This window comes from Syngnathus leptorhynchus, chromosome 14, assembly GCF_054491065.1.
Source record: "Syngnathus leptorhynchus isolate UIUO chromosome 14, UIUO_Slep, whole genome shotgun sequence".
NCBI classification, from domain to species: domain Eukaryota; kingdom Metazoa; phylum Chordata; class Actinopteri; order Syngnathiformes; family Syngnathidae; genus Syngnathus; species Syngnathus leptorhynchus.
This window is the reverse complement of record NC_141208.1, coordinates 914221-938445: the sequence shown is the minus strand read 5'-3', so window position 1 is coordinate 938445 and position 24225 is coordinate 914221. Positions and strand designations below refer to the sequence as shown.

General features: G+C 47.8%; 3 protein-coding genes across 6 annotated transcripts; all 3 read left to right on the top strand.

The window, feature by feature from the left end:
* Positions 1–120: 120 nt before the first annotated feature.
* copa (COPI coat complex subunit alpha) lies at positions 121–9132 on the top strand. The gene is made up of 29 exons (XM_085929999.1): positions 121–417; positions 739–852; positions 1117–1190; positions 1302–1382; positions 1592–1668; positions 1740–1849; positions 3166–3275; positions 3522–3621; positions 3706–3924; positions 4033–4183; positions 4247–4313; positions 4660–4735; positions 4801–4883; positions 4975–5200; positions 5273–5411; positions 5618–5780; positions 5866–6012; positions 6071–6260; positions 6341–6436; positions 6627–6715; positions 6797–6920; positions 6986–7075; positions 7224–7327; positions 7425–7571; positions 7648–7971; positions 8097–8207; positions 8278–8439; positions 8558–8752; positions 8836–9132. Exons 1-29 carry the CDS (start codon positions 378–380, stop codon positions 8893–8895), a joined length of 3669 nt encoding a protein of 1222 aa, XP_085786125.1. The 5' UTR covers positions 121–377; the 3' UTR covers positions 8896–9132.
* Positions 9133–9327: 195 nt separating this feature from the next.
* Positions 9328–14663, top strand: ncstn (nicastrin). The gene is made up of 17 exons (XM_085930914.1): positions 9328–9470; positions 10293–10394; positions 10473–10596; positions 10719–10840; positions 11069–11214; positions 11286–11430; positions 11501–11613; positions 11909–12061; positions 12159–12263; positions 12386–12463; positions 12533–12699; positions 12824–12926; positions 13010–13108; positions 13197–13284; positions 13362–13525; positions 13616–13837; positions 13962–14663. The coding sequence occupies exons 1-17, from the start codon at positions 9413–9415 to the stop codon at positions 14082–14084; spliced, it is 2112 nt and encodes a 703-aa protein (XP_085787040.1). The 5' UTR covers positions 9328–9412; the 3' UTR covers positions 14085–14663.
* A 586-nt stretch (positions 14664–15249) lies between these two features.
* On the top strand, positions 15250–24212 carry vangl2 (VANGL planar cell polarity protein 2). Of its 4 annotated transcripts, none has more exons than XM_085930646.1 (9): positions 15337–15602; positions 16005–16087; positions 19683–20069; positions 20189–20306; positions 20475–21082; positions 21323–21456; positions 21608–21743; positions 21987–22236; positions 22419–24212. In XM_085930646.1, exons 1-9 carry the CDS (start codon positions 15483–15485, stop codon positions 22677–22679), a joined length of 2097 nt encoding a protein of 698 aa, XP_085786772.1. In that variant the 5' UTR covers positions 15337–15482; the 3' UTR covers positions 22680–24212. The 4 variants fall into 4 exon arrangements, with proteins under 4 accessions (XP_085786774.1, XP_085786772.1, XP_085786771.1 ...); XM_085930645.1 differs by having other exon boundaries at positions 21590–21743; XM_085930647.1 differs by lacking the exon at positions 15337–15602 and adding an exon at positions 15659–15883 and having other exon boundaries at positions 21590–21743.
* The last annotated feature ends 13 nt before the right edge of the window (positions 24213–24225 follow it).

Here is a 24225-nt window from a genome sequence, read left to right as displayed (position 1 = left end):
ACTAAAATTCTGGGTTTATTATACTAATATACTGTAATATTTTTTTTTATTGTGCCTAAAAGGTTACTATTGGCGGTGTGGATGTGAATTTTAAAGATGAACCAAATGTGACATTTTGCGTGCCACGGACAAATCGGACAACGTCCGGAGCGTCGTGGAACTTTTTGCGTCATCTGTCCATCTCGACAAAACTTTATTGCTCAAACACGGAAAACAAAATAAGAGACGTGTCAGGAAAAAGAGATCCATCTTACAAATGGACGACAACCGCATAGCTTAACTCATCCGATATTACACCTGTACTTTTTGCGATTGGATAGAGAAGTAGTGTATTGTAAATCGAGTTAAAGGGCCACACATACTGCTTCTCTTTGACCATGTTGACCAAATTTGAAACCAAGTCGGCCCGTGTTAAAGGTAAGTGTTAGCAGAGGCTAATGTAAGAAAGCTATCCGGTGAATTAATGTGATTGTACGGTGTCTCTAAATGTACTCAATCAAAAAGGTTTTTTTGTCCGTATATTTTATTTGGTCTTGTGTTCTAATCAGTCTGCATAATCTTTTTATAAGAGCAATTTTAAGTACGCGAATCTTCTGTCAGGATAGCTAAAAGCTAATGGCTGCCCTACGTTTAACTTGTCGTTGAGAACGAGACAATGTCTGCCTTTCCTTCCCTATTTTACTTGATTGAATAGTATGAACGACTGATCCTTTTTGTTTTTTTCTTGTTACGTTTCAGGCCTTAGTTTCCACCCCAAGAGGCCTTGGGTTCTTGCCAGTTTGCACAACGGTGTCATTCAGCTGTGGGACTATCGCATGTGCACGCTCATTGACAAGTTTGATGAGCATGATGGTAAGAATAGTTCAGATTAAGAAATGACATCAAGGCAAGAACTGGCTGGATAAGATTTTTTTTTTTTTTTTGGGTCAAAACTCTCAATCGTGTTTGACTGTCCCTGACAACAACGCCCAATGAATTGAGTACGGATAGAGGCTAAATGTGACAGTTATAGAAAAGAAATAAGAGAGCACTTTTCAAATTTCAGACTATCCTGAAGCAAGATTGTTTTGTGCACTTCATTCTATTTTGATATAACTTGCATATGTTGTCCCACAGGTCCTGTTCGAGGAATTGATTTTCACAAACAGCAACCCCTGTTTGTGTCTGGAGGAGATGATTACAAAATCAAGGTAATGTTTCTGTGTTTGTTTTGTCTTTAATTAGAACATAAATTGTCTCTGTACCAATCCATTGAGTTCACGTTTGGATTTTTTAATTTTTTTTTATGTTTATTTGACAAGGTGTGGAACTACAAGCTGCGACGCTGCCTCTTCACCCTGCTCGGACACCTGGACTACATCAGGACTACGTTCTTCCATCATGTGAGTGGATTCTCCATCGAGAGAGTTTTGAGAACAGCCTTTGCCAAACTTCTTTAGGGCGACAAAATGTATGTCTTTATTATCTATCTGTTGCACAAGTAGATGGTAATGCTGGAAAGTAGCCTAAAACACCCCATCAACCTCTCGAGTGTTTATCACGGCACCGTGGAAAAATACTGCCGCTACTCATTCATTGACTCCTTTTCTAGGAGTACCCCTGGATTCTGAGTGCCTCAGATGACCAAACCATTCGCATTTGGAACTGGCAGTCTCGGACTTGTGTCTGGTAAACTGAATACTAGACCTGATGAGGATCGATAGTGCTGAAATGTCATGTCATTTCTCCCATTTCCACAGTGTGCTGACGGGCCACAACCACTATGTCATGTCCGCCCAGTTCCACCCCTCAGAGGACCTGGTGGTGTCAGCCAGCCTGGATCAGACTGTGCGAGTGTGGGATATCTCCGGTGAGGGCTTTTAGTGGACAGCGCAGGATAGCAGGCTGGGTGAAGGTGGGGCGTGTAGAGTGGGTCTAGGAAGTGAACACATCATGACGATAAATATGCATCTGTACAATTTGACTGGAGGGGACTGAAATCTTTTGGGGAAAATTCTACTTAGACCATCTGGAAAGTCATTGTTCAAATTTGCTGCTCGGTTATTCAGAGCGGCTCAAAAAAGTAGCGCCAAGGTCCAGTGAGTCAGGCAGTCCAGATCCACCTAGCGATCCAATAGATGGGTTCACTTGCTATTAGATGAGAGAGAGTCTGAAATGGGATGTAAAAGTCACACCCCAAGCCATCCTCTTTCTCTGCGACGTGTATAGGACAAACTCTGCGGGCTGAATGCGCAAACACCTCTTTCCTCTAAGGATGGATTGCTCTTCATGTGAATCCCAATCATACCCGATGAGGCGGGAAGTGTTTGCGTGCCTTTGCATGCTTCGTGATGTCTTTGCTGTCTGCTTGTGTTTTTGGAAGCAAACAATCTCCTCCTCCCTATCTATCGTGTCATTCCTCTGTTTCACCATCTTTTTGCATTGGCATTGCCCTACTGTCCACTTGTACTCACATGATAGAATACTGTTTGACGCCTATACAACTTAACTACTCAATGGCAAATACACAGCATCCAGGACTTTTCTAACAATTCCTCCAAACTGACATTTTTGGGCTTTTACCATATACCCTGCATGACATTTACACTGAGCTAACACAAAGTTGATTTCCCCCTGATTATTATGAACTGTTTCATGCTAATTTGTAATTCAAGTAAAATAACATTACAATGTTGACATCCGAAGCCCCATCAGAGCACGTCTTTACAGCGCCAAGCACCAACACCCACACCCTTCCTCCATCCCCATGTGCCCTCTTACCTACCTACCCACTGCCCTCCCTGGAAACATCCACACTTGTACACGGGTTCCTAGTTCCATCCCATTTTCTGTTCACCTCTTCTCACTGCTGAACCAGACGCTCACCACATTGTTTTTGTTCAGGCGGGAAGCATCATCAACACACGCTTCGCCAGCCGTCCAACCCAATCATTTTGTTTTCCCTCGCTAACCCAATCAAACGCTGTGCGCAGGAGAGCACATGTTTGTGATGTTTCCATCCCGAGTGTGTGTCCGCTGGTCCAGCAGTCATTTGAACTTAGCCCTCTGCTACTGGTTGCCTTTTGATTTTTTTTTGCATTTTATTGACTGTTTTCTTTTATCCCAAACAATGTTTGCCTACCCGGGACCTGCCGTCGCACCCGCGACTCTGAATGTCGGTTGCAGGTTTGAGGAAGAAGAACTTGTCGCCCGGCGCCGTGGAGACAGAGGTCCGCGGCATTTCGGGGGTCGACCTGTTCGGCGCCTCAGATGCAGTCGTCAAGCATGTGCTTGAGGTGGGGCCCGCGTGGAGAGAGACGTGTCATTGTTTTCACTTGGGTTTTATTTTACTGGTGGCATAAAACAAGATGGTGCCGAACCAAAAGTACTGACAGTAGTAGTAGTAGTCACATCTAAGCTCCGCCACAATCCTCACAGGAATAAAAGATGTACTTTGATGGGTAAAACCTGTCAACTGATTGAAATGCTGCAGTGTTTGACCACGACTCCGACTTGAGCTGATTGCTGTCGCTCTCGTCCAGGGTCACGACCGAGGCGTTAATTGGGCCACCTTCCATCCCAGCATGCCTCTCATTGTGTCGGGAGCGGACGACAGGCAGGTCAAGATCTGGAGGATGAATGGTCTGGATTTTCTTTGTGCGCTTTACAAAGTTACATCAAACTATTGCTGGATAATGTTACGGCTCTGCCTCCTCTGAATTTCAGAGTCCAAAGCGTGGGAGCTTGACACGTGCCGCGGCCACTACAACAATGTCTCCTGCGCCGTATTCCACCCACGTCAGGAACTTATTCTGTCCAACTCTGAGGACAAGAGCATCCGCGTATGGGACATGTCCAAGAGGACAGGCGTGCAGACTTTCCGCCGGGACCACGACCGCTTCTGGGTGTTGGGCGCCCACCCCAACCTCAATCTTTTTGCCGCGGGTGTGTAGTATTGAGTCGCCCTTCTATATCGCAGTGCCGAAATCGAATACAGTACTCACCTTGCCCACATTTGGGCCAAGTATGTTCACGTTGGTCATTTTCCTCCAGGCCACGACAGCGGCATGATCGTGTTCAAACTGGAGCGCGAGCGGCCGGCGTACGCCGTCCACAACAACATGCTTTACTACGTCAAGGAGCGCTTCCTGCGCCAGCTGGACTTCAACAGCAGCAAGGACACTGCCGTCATGCAGCTGCGCAGGTAGCTGATGAGAAGCGGCTCGGCTTCTAGCTTCAGTTGAGTGACCATGTTTTCTTGTCGCAGTGGCTCAAAGTTTCCGGTGTTCAGCATGTCCTACAACCCTGCTGAGAACGCAGTGCTCCTTTGCACCGTGAGTATTATCGCCGATTGACTCGGCAAGATTCCTTTCAAAGAAAAGAAAGGTAGACGTAGCTAATCTCAGAAAACCTCGGATGACGAGAGAAGTGTCAACTTGACACCGCTACCCTGGTTTAGTCACTCCGCTGGCTCTGTGTTGTGTTTAAGGGTGCAGCAATTGATCTAGTTTGCTGTGGTAGAACTCATCTGAGACTCGCAATTGTTGTTTTTCGGCTGCCAGACAACTACATAAAAAGAAGCTGTGGCAATAGTTGTGGCACCAACTCTGATGATTAATTCCCGCCTCTGTTTGGCGAGGCAGGCAAGTATGCTGACTGTCTCTCATTGTCATCTTTCAGAGGGCCACCAACTTGGAAAACAGCACATACGACCTGTATTCCATTCCCAAAGAGAGCGACTCTCAGAACCCCGATGGTAAAGAAACTGTCCAGTGCGGTGTCTCGTCTAAAATGATAACGGTGTCATTTTGTCTTTCTCAGCCCCCGAAGGAAAGAGGTCCTCTGGCCTAACAGCCGTGTGGGTGGCAAGGAACAGATTTGCCGTCCTGGACCGCATGCACTCTGTAAGTGCTCAATCACCATTCATTTGAGTATCGAAATATTCTGGCTCACCTCTCCCGCCTAATCTTCCCATCCACATTTTGTCTTGCGCAGCTGCTGATCAAAAATCTGAAGAACGAGATCGTGAAGAAAGTCCAAGTGCCGAGCTGCGAAGAGATCTTCTACGCTGGCACCGGATCGCTGCTGCTGCGCGACGCCGATGGCGTGACGCTGTTTGATGTGCAGCAGAAGCGCTCGTTGGCCACCGTCAAGATCGCCAAGGTCAAATATGTGGTGTGGAGCGCCGACACCAGCCACGTGGCGCTGCTGGCCAAGCACGGTAAAAGAAGCGGCCTACCTGTCGTCCGACCGACATGGTGCTAAACGGTTGCCCCGCCTGCTGGCTTTTCAGCCATTATGATCTGCAACCGCAAGCTGGAGAGCCTCTGCAACATTCACGAGAACATCAGAGTGAAGAGCGGCGCCTGGGACGAGAGCGGCGTCTTCATTTACACCACCTCCAACCACATCAAATACGCCCTCACCTCAGGGTATGCGCAGATCCACAGTCAAGCGATGCACACGGGTCCCTAGCTATTATGTTGCGCTTCATCACCGCCATACTAACTCCAAATAACCAGCCGCTCCATGATGTATTTGTGTAAAGCTCCACCAAATGTAATCCCTTGCTTTTTCCCAGTAAGCATTCAACATACGTAATCATCCCTTGTATGTCAACACGCATCTCTCCATCTAGCGATCACGGCATCATCAGAACCCTAGACCTGCCCATCTACGTGACCCGCGTGCGAGGCAACAGCGTGTACTGCCTGGACAGGGAGTGCCGACCGCGTGTCCTCACCATCGACCCCACCGAGTACCGCTTCAAATTGGCGCTCGTCAATCGCAAATACGACGAGGTGACCAGCGATGTCGGGACTCGGCGCAACAAGCGCTGAAGTGGCAGTGTTATTGAGTGATGCTGCATATTGCGGACCCTTTCAGGTTCTTCACATGGTCCGTAATGCCAAGTTGGTGGGTCAGTCCATCATTGCTTACCTGCAGAAGAAGGGCTACCCCGAGGTGGCGCTGCACTTTGTCAAAGACGAGAAAACTCGCTTCAGCCTCGCTCTGGAGTGCGGCAATATCGAAGTAAGGATCGTAGTTGCAGTTTGCTCAAAGCGGCGAGTTGATTGTTTTCTCGCCGAAGGTGGCGCTGGAGGCGGCCAAGGCGCTGGATGAGCGCAGCTGCTGGGAGCGTCTGGGGGAGTCGGCGCTGCTCCAGGGCCACCACCAGGTAGTGGAGATGTGCTACCAGAGGACCAAGAACTTTGACAAGCTCACCTTCCTCTACCTCATCACCGGCAACCTGGCCAAGTTACGCAAGATGATGAAAATCGGTGAGGGACCGACGAGAGCTTCTCTGTTACTATGATGATCTCCAACAGCTGGGAAAATGTCTGTGTTCTTTTTTTGGTAGCCGAGATTAGGAAGGACATGAGCGGCCACTACCAGGCAGCACTCTACTTGGGAGATGTCAGCGAGAGAGTCCGCATCTTGAAAAATTGTGGCCAGAGTGAGTTAAGCAGCGACACATATTTTGACCTCTTAACCAGGAAACCAAAATACTTCTCTGCTTAGCGGCAAACTCGTGGTCCTCCAAAGGTTGCTATTTTCACGTAATAGTTGCTCCTGTGGAAAGACATCTCAAACGATCCATTTGCCATGTTGAACTCGTGTCTTGTTTTTTTTTATTTTTTTGGTAGAGTCTCTGGCTTACCTGACTGCTGCCACGCACGGACTGGATGAAGAAGCTGAGGCCCTCAAAGAGACGTTTGATCCAGAGAAGGAGACTGTACGAGTTTAACTTTCAATTGACACAACACCATCATACTGCCATTTGAAGTAAGATTTTTTTCTTTCTGTCACTTGTAAGTTACCTGAGGTGGACCCCAATGCCCAGCTTCTGCAGCCACCGCCACCCATCAATCCTCTGGACACCAACTGGCCCCTGCTCACTGTCTCCAAGGGCTTCTTTGAGGGAGCCATCGCAGCAAAGGGTAAAGAGGGAACACAAAATGTGCCACAAGTTATTCAGCCATTTGACGTGGGTATGTTTTTGAAGGGAAAGCGGGTCAGATGGCCGCCGACCTGGACATAGATGCCTCCGGAGCAGAGGGCTGGGGAGACGATGCTGAACTTCAGCTTGATGAGGGTAAGCGTTGCAAAATGAAACTAAGATTCTCAATTTGTCCGAAATTTGCATGCAATCAAGTCTTCCATTTAACTTGCCCGTTGGAACCCTATAGTAGAAAGCCGCTGCTACGCCAGTTGACGTGTCCAATTAAAATGTGTTCCCTCAGATGGGTTCATGGATGCCCAGGATGGCTTTGGCGAAGAGGGCGGTGCCAAAGAGGATGGAGGAGGCTGGGAAGTGGAGGAGGACCTGGACCTTCCACCAGAGCTGGTAGGAGAATTCACCATGTGTGGCCATTCTCTTCCCACGCCTGATGTACTTATTTCAAAAGAAACCTTGCTAAGTACATTCTGTGCGACGTCATTAGGACTTGCCTGCCGGCGCAGGCGGATCGACGGAGGACGGCTTCTTTGTGCCGCCCACCAAGGGAATGAGTCCCACACAGATGTGGTGCAACAACTCGCAGCTGCCGGTGGACCACATTCTCGCAGGCTCCTTTGAGACGGCCATGAGAGTAAGTTGCCATTTGCCGGGGAAATGTTTGTGCGCTCGAGAAATGTGATTGCAAACATGGCCGCTTCCTTCCGCAGTTGCTCCACGACCAGGTCGGAGTTGTCGACTTTGGCCCGTACAAGTCGCTGTTCGTGCAGACTCTGTCCAGGGGCCGCACTTGCTACCTGGCTCTGCCCTCTCTTCCCTGCCTGCGGGGCAATCCCCAGAGGAACTGGAAGGACTGCGGGGCGAAGCAGGGGCTGCCGGCCGTGGGCCTCCGCCTGGCTGACCTCATCGCCCGACTGCAGCAGTGCTACCAGATGACCACCTCCGGCCGCTTCGAGGAGGCCGTGGAGCGCTTCCGAGCCATCCTGCTGTCGGTGCCGCTGCTGGTTGTCGATAACAAGCAGGAGATTGCCGAGGTGAGCTAGCAATCGGGGCCGTGTACGGATGCACGTATAGTTTCTACAAGGAACTTGCGCGTCGACGGAAAGCACGGAACGTGTACGTATTGTGTGTTGATTTGTCATTTTTACCACCGTTATAGGCTCAGCAGTTGATCACCATTTGCAAGGAGTACATTGTGGGTCTGACCATGGAGACAGAACGGAAGAAGCTGCCCAAAGACACACTGGAGCAGCAGAAGAGACTCTGTGAGGTCAGGCTTGAATCATCATTGTTTCTGTTTGTTTTGTTTTCCTGGTAACACGTTTATTGTCCCGCTGCAGATGGCCGCCTACTTCACCCACTGCAATCTTCAGCCCGTCCACATGGTGCTGGTGTTGCGCACCGCGCTCAACCTCTTCTTCAAGCTGCGCAACTTCAAGACGGCCACCGGCTTTGCGCGCCGCCTCCTCGAGCTCGGCCCCAAGCCTGATGTGGCACAGCAGGTCAGCTGTCGAATTTCCGTTGCGTCAACTTTTCAACACTAGCACGTAGTAGTTTCCTCAAAAATGGCATTCTTCAATTTCCCTTAATAACGTGTTTACATTTTTCTGACCAACTCAGACTCGCAAGATAATGGCAGCATGCGAGAAGAACCTTACAGATGCCCACCAGCTGAACTACGACCCGCACAATCCCTTCGACCTGTGCGGCGCCTCCTTTGTCCCGCTTTACCGCGGACGGCCCGTGGAGAAGTGCCCGTTGTCGGGCGCCTGCTACTGCCCTTCGTACAAGGGCCAGGTGTGCAGGGTTACTCAGGTAAGGTGAAATACGGATACGCAGACAGACGGCACAATCGGATAGCCCTGAGCATCGCACTAATCTTAACTTTTACTTTTCAGGTGACTGAGATCGGCAAAGATGTGATTGGTCTGCGCGTGAGTCCACTCCAGTTCCGTTAAGACGGAAGGAAATGTCATCAAATAAAATATATATACATGAATATTCTACAATGCATGCTAACATCGCAATGTAATCATTCCATCTATCCTGCAGGAAAACTCTTTTGGTTTTAGGCTTTCTTAGTTTCAATTTAAGAAAAAATCCTCTTTGTAAAAATGCGTAAGAAGGAAATAAAACACCTGCCAAAAATGAAACAATGTTGTGTTTATGAATGGAGAATAAAAGTGACCAATGAAGAGAGGTCTCCTTTTCACTGATGTATCAATTCCAAATACTACAGTAACTGCACTTGATAAAAACCGTTGTATTTTTTTTACATTTTCTTCATTGTTTTTTTTTATATATATATATTTTTATGAGATATAGTTCTATTTTGTCTGTACTAAAAATACAACAAAAAGGCTGGTGTTTTTTGCCGTGTAGAAAAAAGTCGGGTTTTTGGAGTAGACCGGAAAGAACCCGGACGACGTCTTGACGCAATTTCCTGTTGTGTTGGTCTTCTTTCAAACCAGGAAGATGGATTTACTGTCGAGCAAATGGACTGGTATTTTTCTGCTTACTATCTGTTTTATCGGTGAGTTTGCAGCGGGACATCTTTAATTTGGCGTACAGACGTGTTTTTGTCCGTCGCTGGTGTGTTTCCGAGACAAAACGCTTCGCTTGTTCCGACTTCTTTTGTGAGTTGGCTAGCTTTATGCTAGGCTAGTACCGAGCCGACTTCTCATTAAAATTAGCTTGTGTCTAAAATTCGCTTTATTTGTATGTTATCAATCCAACGGTCGTTGATCCTCCAGTCAACGTCTCGTGAATTTTAAGTAACGCAACATTAAAAGTGTGTTTGTGAATCATTTGGATTCATCCTACAAAGGGCGGCTGAGTTTGAGCGTGACAACGGTACTCGTGATTTCCACTCGCCGGGAGGGAGCTCAGTCGCAGCCTCAAATGATATCCCATGTGATTGATGGCAATTTGGCGTTAAACACCCATTATTTGTGAAATCTAATAGTTTCGCACTCCCTGATCAATTCGTCGTCAAAATAACCCCAACGTCTTTTGTCTTGCCTTGAAGTAGGGCGAGGACAGTGGGTTTTTTTTTAAACTTTTTTTTCCCCTAGGTAGTACGACCTTAAAATACGGTGCTTGCAATATTATAGTAATATTTAACATACCAAAAGAGGGAAAAAGAAGAACAAAATTTGCGTCAATAAAAATTCATTACTTGCACATTGAACTCAAAAAACAATCGTTGTTTAAGATTACATATACAGAGATTTGGCAGTTTCCGATTTTCACAATTCATGTCAGCTTTCTGTTATTTTTCCTCTTCAAGAAGTGGGCGTTTACTCACTGTACTATTCAGGCATTGTGCTCCAATTACAGTGTTGTTCTTCTATAGGTGTCAGCTGTACTGCAGTAGAGAAGAAGATTTACGTGCACCTTAACTACACCATCCCGTGTGTGCGGCTGCTCAACGCCACGCATCAGATCGGTTGCCAGTGTAAGTCAAGCAAGCGCTCATTTGATTTGACAAGCCTATTCCGCTGCTGTGTTCATACATGAATTTGTCCTCCGCCAGCCTCATTGTCCGGGGATGTCGGGGTGCTCCATGTCTTGGAGTCGGAGGAAAACTTGGACTTTGTGCTGCGGACAGGTCTCAATCCTCCTTATATGGTTATCCTGGAACACCAGCTCTTCACCAGGTACTTCCACCTTCGACATTTACAGGGTTGTTTAATGATGATTGATGATTTGTAACAAATACGATGGACAAGCTAATTTGCCCCCGATGTGTCCCCTGTCGTGTTTTCTCTATGCTGATCAGGTCCATCATGATGAAGCTAAACAATGGCTCCAATAGAGTGGCGGGCGTCGCTGTTGTGGCGCCAAACACTAACCCAGCAGAGGGCTTCTCTCCGCACGACGCGTGTCCCAATGAAAACACGGGTGCCTTTTGCATTATTCTACTTTTTACCCTTTTGTCCAAAGAAAACAAGTATTTCCAATCTTTGTAATGTTTTATTCCAAATAGAAAGCAACGTAGTCATTCATTCAAAGTAAATACCATTCCATGAAAAGCACACATCTCCAAATTTGGTTTGTTTTTCTATTGTCCTATTTGTTTGAAACACAATCTTTAAACCCACAGTATGTAACAAATGATGTTGTCGTCAGGCGTGTATTCGGAAAGCTACGACCCGGCTTTGGCTCACTGCAGCACCATGGCGTGGAATCCTCTGGGCAACGGCCTGTCCTATGAGGAGTTTGACTTCCCCATCTTCTCCATGAAGGATGACAATGAGACGCGCCTCATCCGACAGGTAGGGCGGCGCAACGGTCAGTTGAGCCAAGAACCAGTTTGACTGACCTTTGTTGATTTCGTCCCTGGCAGTGCTACCTCGACCATAACCGCGTGGTGAACGGCAGCGCCCCCAAGTACCCGCTGTGTGCCATGCAGCTCTTCTCACACATGTCGGCCGTCACCAACACCGCCACCTGCATGAGAAGGAATGACATCAACTTCAGCATCACACCAGGTCATTTGGCCCCAGTTCCATTTTTGTTTGTGGCAGATGAACTGTCCCGTAACGCTTTGTCTCCATGCAGAGAAAGTTTGTGACCCGCTGGGCGACTTCAACGTTTGGGCCACCACCAAACCGCTCAACAGTACGGCCAAAGGACACAAGATGTCAGAGAGCATCGTTATCGCCGCCGCTCGGGTCAGTTACGTCAACTGTCACAAGAGCCACGCCTTCATTTGGATATAAAAACAAGGGGGAAAAAAAAGTGTTTATGACAAAGAAACGTTTTTATTGTTAGATTTGGATTCAAATAAAATAGTTGTACTATACTTTGTTTTGCGGATACAAAACATCCTTGTTCAACAACAAAAAATCCGTCTTTTTATGATTAATTTATTTTAAAAAAAAAAAAAAAACAACCACAACACATACATAATCTACACTGTTTTGGGAATGAAATAGAAAAACTGATGGCAATAACAATTTCACCCAGCTGGACAGCCGATCATTCTTCTTCGACATTACTCCCGGAGCGCAGAGCGCCGCCTCGGGCTTCATCGCCTTGCTGGCGGCTGCGCACGCTTTGCGCAACATCACCCAAGAGGTGCCGCCCAACCGCACCATCCTCTACGCCTTCTTCCAGGGGGTCCGTCCGTTATTATTCAGCTTCTTCTTTGAATTTGAATTTGAATTCTTTTCTGACTTCTGAAATCCACAACCAATCTTCATTGACCCGCCCGCAGGAAACCTTTGACTACATCGGCAGTTCCAGGATGGTGTACGACATGGTGAACAAGCAATTTGCGGTGGACTTGGATAACGTTCACTCTGTGCTGGAGGTCGGACAGGTGTGTGGGAACGCACGCGTCGGCCTCTGGCTATTCTGTGCTGACGTGTCGTGTTACCAAAGACACTGTAGTGGGAGAAATGACATTTGCCACCAGTGGTAATTTGAACGTGCTGCATCTAGGTGGGCTTGCGTGCCGAATCCCGACTGTGGCTCCACTCTGATCCCGTCTCACGGAGGAACACCAGCGTAGACGAGGAGGTTTGTCAATCTTCACGACAGGCTCGACACATCCCCTGACGCGGACCGAATGATCTTTTTGCGTTGCAGGTGAAGACGCTGGTGGAGAACATCCGGTCGGCCGTGACTTTAAACGTCTCGGCGAGCGAGCCCGACGTGTCTCAGCCGCTGCCACCCTCGTCCTTCCAGCGATTCCTGCGATTGCGGCCCATCCCCGGCGTGGTCATAGTGGACCACGAGTTGTCTTTCAGCAACAGGTGAAAAGTGGCTGGAGGAAGGAACCTTGTGTGAATTGCAAGAAGTCATGTGACGTGTTCTCAATTTGAAACCTATTTGCACAATGCTACTCTCTCTAAACTGTACTGTGTGTCTCCTGCACAGGTTCTATGAGAGCATGTACGATAACGCCCAATACCTCGGCGTGTCATACCCCCAGAACATGACCCAAGAGGAGCAGCTGCAGTTTGTCACAGACACGGCCAAGGTCTGTGTGCCTCAGCTCCCTCAGAAAATCTCCATTTGTCACCCAGCATATGGTCGGAGTTCAAACGTGGCTGCATTTTTCAGGCTCTGGCCGAGGTGGCCACCGTGGTCGCCCGCGCATTGTTCAAACAGGCGGGGGGAGATCAGTCCCAACTGAGCAGAATCAACGCCGATGCCCAAATAGTAATGAGTGTTTCCTTCACTTATATATTGGTTGGACTGCAAATAAGTTTGTCAGCGTTGGCAACATCCCTGTTCTGCTTTTCCTTAGGTGTCTCAAATGCTTTACTCATTCCTCATCCAGTCAAATAACAGCTGGCTGCAGCAGATAGTTCCCGCTGACTTAGCAGGCCACCTGAGTGAGTGCTGTCCATTTCATCCACTTTCCTCCCAATCGGAGGATGTGATCCAACTGTGTTTGCGTTGCCTACTGCAGAGGACACAGCCACAAACTTCTACGTGGGGGTGTTGCACCAAGCCAGCGAGCCCACGTACCTGGTGCAGCACCTGCTGGCCAACTTGACTGGCAGTGTGGTCAACATCACGCAGCAGAACTGCCAAAGCCAGCGGATGGAAGAGAGCGATACAGAGAGCAAACATGTGAGTGGTCGTCACAGCCGCGGGCCGGGCCGAGCCGAGCCGGGCCGCTCCCCTCAAAAGGAAATGACCGAGCGTGGCTCTTCTCATCAGATGTACACGTACACGTGGGTTCAAGGCGCAATGTTGCCCAACGGCACCAAGAGGGACGGCTACTGTGTTCGCTCTACGGTGCACCTCTCCACGGCGCTGTCGCCCGCCTTGGACCCCAATGCACAGGTGGAGTACACCTCCACGGAGTACTCCACCTGGACAGAGTCCCGCTGGAAGACAATCAAGGGTCGTGTTTTCCTGGTGGCCAGTCCCGAGCTGGAGGTAGAAACTCGTCTTACATTTCCGTCTATATTGTGTTTCGTGTCCTGTACCGCAGTCCTGTTTTACGTTTTGCAAGATTTTTTCTTTTGTGCATGGCAAACCGACTCCTGTTTCCACTGACTAGATGGTGACTCTGGGTGTGGGCGTGGGTGTGCTGATCACCTCCCTCCTGCTCACCTATGTGCTCAGCTCCAAGGCGGACATCCTATTCAGCTCGCAGAGGGAGCCCACTAGTGCCACTTACTGACCTCAAGTAGCACAATTCCAACTAGTACTACTGCTACTACTACGTTTTACCTGCCTGCAAGCGTGCACCATGCTGCTTGGGTCCAAAATAGACAAGCAGCGAAAGGCCCCTTTTGAAGGTTGTTTTAGACCTCAAAATGGCGGCAGGGGATCCCAAAAAGCGTCTGGGCAGGTACCAGCAGAAGGCCTCAGAAATGATGTTGATATTTCTTTTAAATTAACGTCCGTGCTTTTATTTTGGTTTGTAAGAGCGATGAAGTGTGTTCCATTGTCGATTGTGCATACACGGGCAATGATGTGTGCTCGCGAGCGATTGTCGTGTGCAATACTGTAATCTTTGTTGTAAATAAGTGTAATTATGACCAATGTTAAGAAACCACTTTTCTTTGGAGTCACAATGAACAAAAATGTGGCATTGTAGATAGAAAGTTGGCACCTACGTGGATTCTAGAATGATGAGTTTTGCACTGCTTATTTTCATTTGGCTCGGACTGGTTCTTTGGTTGTACATTCATAATTTCACAATGGTTAACGTCAGCGGCAGGAATCTTTGACCTGCTGTGAATAAATACTGATTTTACATTTTTGTAGTTTCTTTAAAGCATAAAGTAGTCAAACAAAATGTCATGGAGTACTTTTTACTCTCTTGGAGCATATTTATTTACACCTCAAACAGAGCATATATAATTTGCTTAGTGTACCGTATTTAATGTTCTATATAACTAATGTAAGAGTAATAGACAACAGTAATATAGTCAGTGTTATATTCATCCTAACCTCTGGTGGCTTTAGTTTTTAAATTAAATAGATCTTAATAATAACCGATTTTTAACCATTTTAATTCTACATTTTAGAGTAAATGTCATCAATATTTTGAGAAGTTGAACGTTGTTTCATTACTGCGCATGCGCAGATTAAGTCTACTAGTGGCCTCAGTGTACGTATATGTAGTATATTTGGTTTGCAACTACACTTAGTAGTTTTTTTAGAATGAATTTAATGGTAATTCTGACCCCAAAAAATAATACTCATTGTACAAATGAATGTGAGTTTAAAATATTGATATGAGTTTATGTTTAAACTCGGAGCTAAGCCCCGCCTTTTCCGTCTAACCTCCCAGTGGGCAAGCAGCGATGGGCGGGGCAAGGGGAGTGGCGGGGGGGGGGGGCTTTCACGGCCGAGCGGAAAGAAAGTGGAAAGTGAGACAAATAACTGCATGGACACTCGGCCCTAGGTAAGTAGTCGTTTTCCATTTCAAATATCTCCAAATATAAGTGGCGGTGTTGCGCGAGTGCTGGATAAACGGCGCAGTTGTGGGCTTGACAAAAAAGCTTCAATTAGAGGAGAGAAGTGAAAAGGGGGGGCAGGTTAGCTTCGTCGTGGATGGGCTCAACAAACAATGGTGGAGAGGACGCGATGGTCGCCTCCTCTTCTTTTCTTTTTTTTCTCCCCCACTTGTTCAAACCGCAGCCAAGCAAGATTAGGAGGTTACTTGTTGTACTCCCCCGCCAAGGGCCACGTAAGCTTCCACTTCTTAGCCGGGTATGAAGCGACTAGGACAGTGGGCGATGAAACCCAAATTGTGGCGACCGACGCTGGCTGGAGGACACTTTGGCCGTGGAAGTCATTCATTTAGCGGGGAGGGGAGCAAACATTTCGGGGTGTGCGGCCCACTGTACTATCATCACAGGAGATCTACAGGACTTTTATTTTTATTTCCACGCATGCACGCACGCACGCACGCTCTTCTCCCAAATAGGTCGAAAAAGAGCCAAAACGCTGAAATGTTGGCCTAGCAACGTGAGCTCTAAAGTGCCTCCAGTGATGGGGCACGACTCCCAAATTCCAAGATACAGTATTGCACATTTTATGACTTTTAGACGCGCTATAAAGAGTGTTTGAACTACATTTGTTTTTTTAGAGCGGCCCTGAGGCGAGTATATTCAAATTTCATCCAGGATTTGAAAGGAAATTTTGTGCTAAACGTTTTGCTTTGGTTTTAAGGTATGTTTTGCATTTTATGATTTATTTTGTACTTAATGTTTTATGTTTTCGCTTATGCTAATGTATAAGAAACTGTTCTTGACTCATTTTTACTTTTTAATATAGTACGTATTTACACGTGCAAGGTGTTTGACATGTTAGTATATTTAGGCAATATGTTTTTTTTTTATTAATATGTCATGAGTTCAATAACCACTAAATGTAGATTTGAAGTTTTCCCGCTTGATGTTTTAAAAGCAGGCCGTTGCACCCAAGCGAGCAAACCAAACCATGTCAATGAAAGCCCCCTGGATGGAAGTCATAAAACGGCAGTGGTATGCGAGCTTGTGTATTGTCGATATTTACTGACTTGTTTTACATTTGACCAGCGGTAATTGGTACTGAGGGTTAACATAACAGTCGGGTTTGTCTAGTCTCCCCCACCTTCGTTTGAAATATTTTAATGGCAAATGCATGACACTTACTTCGTGAGGAAAGTTTGTCATCCCTGAAACACACTCTGAATTCTAGATGATGCATTTATATGTCATATATTCCAATTTTACAGCTGTCCGTTTATTAAGCTAGTGGATGCAGTTATGGTTTCTTAGAAACGGAGTCACATTTTAAACTCTGAAACGGTTTGATTTAAGATCTGGTCCCTATGCCGGTAAGCAGCAACCAATTGCGAGTGTTTGCATTCTTGGCTCAAGGTTGCAAACGTTGGCCAGAAGTTCGCCTGTACTTTTCTTGTCAAATTTTGAGCCTGTTCAAGGCAAAGCACAAAAACTGTTGGCGAACGTCTGGCGGTACTACAGAAAGTCACGACATTGCGTTCTCTGTGTATTAGAATGACAAATAAAGGGAATCCAAGTGACGGCGTACCGAATGAAGTGGACATGACACACCTGCTCCACCTTGTGTGCAGGAAAGGCCGCCCGTAGCACTTGTTGAACTGATGTCGTGCTAGGAAACCATGGGTGGTGGTCTACGGGGTGTGTGTATTTACACAGTTGGTCTCGCGGGGCTCAAATGGCCACTGGATGGAGCTGGGCGGCGGTGTTCCTAGAATGTTTGGCCATGGCGGGCAGCTGCCGGCAGTCTCAAAATGTTTGATTCCTCTGCGGACATGTTATGACCAGGGACAAAGGGTAATTGCCACAATTAGCATTCCATTCCTTTTTTTTTGGGGTCGTGCACTGAGGATGCTAAAGTCACCCCGGGAATAGAAAAATATTGTGTTGCGGTCTATTACTAACTTCCTTCTCAGATTGCCATTGAACTTTGAAAATGGACGGCCGCTAGGTCGTCGTTGCCTTCTGGTGATTGTAATTGTTTTTTTCACGACAGACTCTTAAAATGGACAAGCAACTATGTTCTTGGAAAGTACACGACTTCCGCTCTATTCATGATTTTACAGTAAACCATGCGGTTGAGCTCATAAATCAATTGGAGAGCTTTTTCTGAAATGTTAGCCCCTGAAAGCACTTTTATGGGCTACGCCGTTACCTCCTTTGTAATAATTCATACAGTGCATTATCAGCAGCTTGTCAGGAGACTCGTGGGCGGTTTTGGCGGTGGGCTAGAGTTTCATTGTCCTGAGTATGTATTTATGATCCGTTTGCACCGGAACATTTAGCTTCAAACTAAACATTCCTTGAAGACTATTTGATGCACTTGCATGTATAGGGCCAGAGGATGGATGGATGGATGGATGGATGGATGGATGGATGAATAGGCAACCCGATCTTGGCTTCCACTGGACCACACCTGTTTGGATCAAGTGTTTGGCCACGTTCTCACTGACAGCCTTGCACAATACGTAGTGTCACAATAGTACATTTCCACCATTGTCTTAACCTGTTTGCAGCCCAGAAATGTGCTGGTATATGTTTCGGATGATCTTAGTAGTACAAAATACACGTCAATTAGAGTACAGCAGTGGAAACACGTTTGGTGTTTTTCTATTGATGCTGTAGCGTATACTTTGCTAGGATTGTGAGATGGCAACTTCAATGATCCGCAAATGTAGCATCTTCAAAGAGCCCTGTCTGGCAACTGGCCAAATGTTTGGGCTCTTCTATCATTGCTTCAAGAGAGTAGAAATGTTCCATATGTTGCTGTCCTCTCTTCATGTTCCAATGTAGTGTACCGCTGGCTGGCTGGCTGGCTGGCCGGCTGGCTGGCTGGCTGGCCGGCCGGCTGGCTGGCCGGCTGGCTGGCTGGCTGGCTGGCTGGCTGGCTGGCTGGCCGGCTGGCTGGCTGGCCGGCCGGCTGGCTGGCTGGCTGGCTCGGGGCTGACTCTCATATGGCGACGACCACATGCGTCTCATTATGAGGCGTAATGGCAACGTGACGTCATGATTGCAAAAGTATGTGAGTGGTTTTGAAAGGTCATTGCTGAATTGTGCCTTGCCTGGATTTCAAACAGGGAAGGCTCGTGGGGAAATTCATTTGAAATTGGAGCGTCACTTAGCTTTTGTGTAGCAAATGAGCCATTGTTCAAATGCGCAAACATCACCTGATGGGCTCCAAATTGAATTCAGCCTCCTCCTCCTCCTCGTTGTTGTTGGTAAACACACAATTGAGAGAATGGCAAGTCCGAGAGTGAAATCACGAGTGAGCCTTGAAAATGCACTTCGTCCTCCTTTGGTTTTTTTGGGGTTCTTTTTATAATACTAAGAATATGCCAAGAGTCATCGTGTTTTGGTGTTTGGCTGGACAGGAAGTGGATTTTAATTGGCTAATGTAAGACGCCATTGGAGTGTAATGGCGACGCCGGATTCCTCCCAGAAGGCCAAGGCAGAGCACCCTCTGAGCCACGCCCACCTTTTATCCACTAACCGGCGTATGACAGCCTGGCATCCATCATGGCCGCCCTTCTATTTTGGTCCTTTTTTGTGTGTGCGGTGTAGCAGAGGGCGCTTTGAGGTCATGTCACCGCGGCAACTGTCAACCTACGACCCCCACCCCTCCTCCTTTCATCGCCATGGCAGCGACCGGGCCGGGTTTCCACGGGGACGGGCGACGCCACAGAGGGAATGCGAGGAGGAAAGGGGAGAGGCCAAACGAGTTTTTTTTGTGTGAAAACGGCGTAATCCAATATGGCTGCCTTTGTGTCGGTGCGAGCGCCGGCGTTGTGAGATGACTAACCGCCGCCGCCGCCGCCAGTAGCGATTTGCCAAGTGCACATGGCCCAAAAAGGTTTTAGTGGGTTAATGTGCCACAGCGCTCGCTTTGATTCCCACGCGGGGGTGATGAGAGACGCCGTTTCCTTTTTTCGTGTCGACCTGGCGACCATTTTACATTTCCTTATGCCGTGTGCCACGAGATGGCGCTACTTCACTCATCTGCATCATCTAGAAACGCGTATGGTCAAAAAAAATATTAGAGATTCAAATAAATCCATCCATAAATCCATTTAACAGTTTTGAATTATGAGTTGGGGGTTTTTCTGAAACGTCATAGCTCTAAATTTCCACGCGTGGGCCTCGTTCTCCGTCCTCGAGATTTCTGTCCAGATTTCAGCCTCACCCGGTCGGCTCGTTGCTCTACTGATGATTTCAAAGTAGCAGTTATTGCAGCATCATTTGATAGTGATGGGTTTGTCTTTCAGATCACGGAAGCCTCTGCTCTCTCTCCCTGCCTTGACTCTCCTACCCGCCATCCTCTCCCGCCCCTCTCCTCCTCTTCCCCCCCGCTCCCCTCGCCCGCCCGCCCACCCATTGCTTTCTCCCACGGTCCCCTCCTCGGCCTCCAAGATAGATTCACTCAGGAGCAAGGTTGACCTGCTCAAGCTGCCGCTGGCCCTCTCCACCAAGTCTATCTCCGAGCGCAAGATCCAGCTGGGCGGCGTCGGCAAGCCGTGCGGCACGGGCGGAGGAGGAGGAGGAAGCGGGGCTCACAAAGCCCGCTCGCCGCCCGCCCGAGACATGGACAACGAATCCCAGTACTCGGGCTACTCGTACAAGTCGTCCCACTCCCGGAGCTCCCGCAAGCACAGGTAGGGGAGTCCGCCGCGGACATTTTGCCTTTAAAATGGAAGAGCCATTCCCAGCCCAGCCCAGCGCAGCGCAGCTTCCTGCCACAATGTCATCAAGTGTCCCGCTTGGTATCTGGCAGGGATCGGAGGCATCGCTCCAAAAGCAGAGATGGCAGCAGCCGCGGAGACAAGTCGGTGACCATCCAGACCCCCGCAGAGCCGCTGCTCGACGCCGAGTCCACTCGCGGGGACGACCGGGTCAGTGGAAAAATGCAACGGTTTTGGTTACGCCTGTAATCATACTTCATTTACACGATACCCGGAAAAATGTCATCGAAATTGAATGTAAAAAGATCAGCTATGTTGTCTCCCAAACCAATCCACCCAGCTCTCTGCTTTCAACTGGCCTTTCTTCTCATCTGCTAGGACGACAACTGGGGCGAGACCACCACGGTTGTCACGGGGACGTCGGAGCACAGCATCTCCAATGAGGACCTGACCCGAGTCACCAAGGACCTGGAGGAGTCGACGCCCCTGGAGTGCAAGCGCTTCCTGGGCCCGGCGCTGGGCGGCTGCCTGAGCTTCTTTGCGCTGGTGACGCCGCTGGCCTTCCTGGTGCTGCCGCAGGCGCTGTGGCGTGACACCCTGGAGCCCTGCGGCACGCCATGCGAGGGCCTCTACGTCTCGCTGGCGTTCAAGCTGCTGGTGCTGCTCATCTCCTCCTGGGCGCTGTTCCTGCGCCCGCCGCGGGCCACCCTGCCGCGTTTCTTTGTCTTCCGCTGCCTGCTCATGGTGCTGGTCTTCCTCTTCGTGGCGTCCTACTGGCTCTTTTACGGCGTGCGCGTGCTGGAGCCCCGCGAGCGAGACTACCGGGGCATCGTGGAGTACGCCGCCTCGCTAGTAGATGCGCTGCTGTTCATCCAGTACCTGGCGCTGGTGCTGCTGGAGGTGCGCCATCTGCAGCCCGCGTTCTGTCTCAAAGTGGTGCGCAGCACGGACGGGGCCAGTCGCTTCTACAACGTGGGCCACCTCAGGTCAGTGTCGACAACCTGTCATTATTCCGATTCTGATTCAGCGATGTTGGAAATGTCTGTCTGTAAAGTGACTCACACACACACACACGCACACACACACACACACACACACACACACACACACACACACACACACACACACACACACTTTAGCAGTCACTAGCATAGCCTCGACACGGGCAGACCAGACCAACGGGACCAACATACAGGAGCTTGACAAAAGTTGTTACCCTGTTCCAGTATCCAGCGGGCTGCCGTGTGGGTTTTGGACCACTACTACAACGACTTCCCTGTCTACAATCCCGCCCTGGTCAACCTGCCAAAATCCATTCTGTCCAAGAAGATGACAGGCTTCAAAGTCTACTCACTGGACGGTAAACACTGCACTCAAAATCTTCCTGTAACTCAAATCCCACCGTTAAAAAAACCCTTGTGTATATTGAACTGTTTGTGTTGTGTCTCAAAAATAGATTTAATACATAATGACACAAAAACATTGAGGTGTAGGAAACTTTTCCCGCACAGAAAACCCCACCAATAATTCCACGGGCCAGTCGCGCGCCATGATCGCCGCCGCCGCCAGGAGGCGAGACAACTCCCACAACGAGTTCTACTACGAGGAGGCAGAGATGGACCGCAGGATCCGCAAGCGCAAGGCCAGGTAGAGAGAGAGAGAGAGAGACAACTTTCATCTTGTATGTAGGGGGGGGGGCATTGTCTTAGCCTGTCATGAACAATGTGTGCTTTAAAGTGTGGATTGTTATATTCCCTCTATACAACAGGAGGAGTCGCTCTCGCTCTCTTTCTCGCTCTCTCCCCTCCAACTGTTGCCCAGCCTTCCTAATCCATAATGTTGAAATTTCAGATGCTTCATTACAACAAAAACACACGTCTAACATTGCAGGCTGGTGGTGGCAGTAGAGGAGGCGTTCACACACATCAAGCGCCTCCATGAGGAGGAGGCAGCGTTGACCTCGTCCCCCAAGCACCCACGCGAGGTGATGGACCCCCGCGAGGCGGCGCAGGCCATCTTCGCACCCATGGCGCGGGCTATGCAGAAGTACCTGAGGACCACGCGGCAGCAGGCTTTCCACAGCATGGAGAGCATCCTCACACACCTGCAGTTCTGCATCACGCACAACATGACGCCCAAGGTCCAAAAACTTACCCACCACCTGCATGTCCTCCATAAACTCCCTCATCCTCAGCATCCTTCTCCCTCCTCAGTGCATGTCCCATTCATCTCATTAGCATGAAAATCATTGACAAATAAACAAATCACTTTTGATCCAGATCCAATATTTATATATATATATATATTTCAAAACTTGTGTAGGCCTTCCTGGAGCGTTACCTGAGCCCGGGGCCCACCATGCAGTACCAACAGCACAACGGCAGGGGGCGCCAGTGGACACTGGTGAGCGAGGAGCCCGTAACAGCGGCCTTGCGCCAAGGCCTGGTCTTCTCCGTGCGCCGCCTCGACTTCTCCCTGGTGGTCACCGTCACGCCGCTGCCCTTCCTGCGCCTTGGCGAGGAGTTTGTGGACCCCAAAAGCCACAAGTTTGTCATGCGGCTTCAGTCCGAGACGTCCGTGTGAAGGATGCAAAAAAACAACCTCAAATCAGCTCTGGATGCCTTTGACTAGTGGTGTTCTTGCAGCACATTGTTTAAAAAACCTTTTTTTTTTTTTTTTTTTTTTTACAAAGGCGCCTTTTTTTGTTGTTGTAACCACTGAACTGCATTACACTACCACGACGACGGTGTTTCGTCCGCTCAGCTGGAAAACTGTGACTGCAACGCACCAACAGTGCCACACCCGCCGCAGCTGGTTCCTTCCCGTTTTGTACCCCTTTTTCTTTTCATACAAAGCACGATTTAGGGCCACACTCGTAAAACAAAGCCCCAAATAGTATTTGGTGATGTTTTCAGGAGGAGAATAGCAAATTCAAAAAAACAAGAAAATGCAAAGCAAAAAAATGATTAGACCAATAATACTTGAAATAATAATGTTGCATTTGTCTGGACGAAAGAAATGAAGTGAATAAACACACATTTTCACATAGTCACACAAAAATATAACAGTTCTTGAAAATAGCATGAAAAAAATGACTTCATTCTTGGAAAAAAATGCAACTTGTACTTTAAACCTAGAAATATGCAACTTTTTAAAAAAGTCCACTTGCGATAAAAAAAAAATCTGACTTGATTCTTCAACTGTCTTTAAAAATCTAACCTTTATCTTGAAAAGTAAGAATTCTTGAAGTTAGACTTTACTCTTGGAAAAGTCTGTCTTTTTAATGAGATTTTATTCTCAAAGCTGGCATTACTTTTGGAAAAATACCATTTTATTCTTGATATGAATCCTTTCAAAAACATCTTTTTGGATACAACTGTGTTATTGGAGGTGAGCTTGAATCTTGTCGTATTTTTTATTCCCCCCAGTGTGGCTCAGATCTTCGGTACTCACTTCAGAATGTAGCAACTTATGTGCGCAAATAACATTTTGTTCTTGATTCTCTGTCTTTGTGTTCATGTTTGCGGTTAGCGTTGATGTTTCACTTTAACACATAAAAACAACACTTTTACACTTAAAACACAACTATATGTGTAAAACAGAGCAACATTCCTCTTTTGAGTAGCTTTAACAACAGGTGACAACATACATATCCTGCTCTTATCTGTTAACTGACATGCTCGCATTAAGCTAATTTATTTTTTTCCCAAATGTGGATTTTTCTTCATGAAACAGTCTCATCCCCCATCTTGATACTTTTGCTTTTGTAGGACTGCATATCAGTAGACCATAAACTGCCTTAAGTGGTCACATGTTGTGCACATTTCTAACAGAAACATCCTAACGGAAAGAACTCCTCACCAGAGTTATTTACAACTCCAAAAGGTTACATTTATATAAATAAAATAAAAAAAGAAACAATTGTAAGGTGCCTAAGTTATGATGCAAAAATTTTTCCGAATGTTTCTACGAGTGGCCTGTAAAAAAACAATGAATGCTAATGTAGATTTTTTTGGGGGGGTCTTTGTATTTTCCTTTTTTATGTTTCTGTTAACTCTTGTTAGCATTGTATAGCGTGTTGTTAGTACTTTTCCAGCATTAAACTCTGTTATTCCGTACAAAAGGTTGC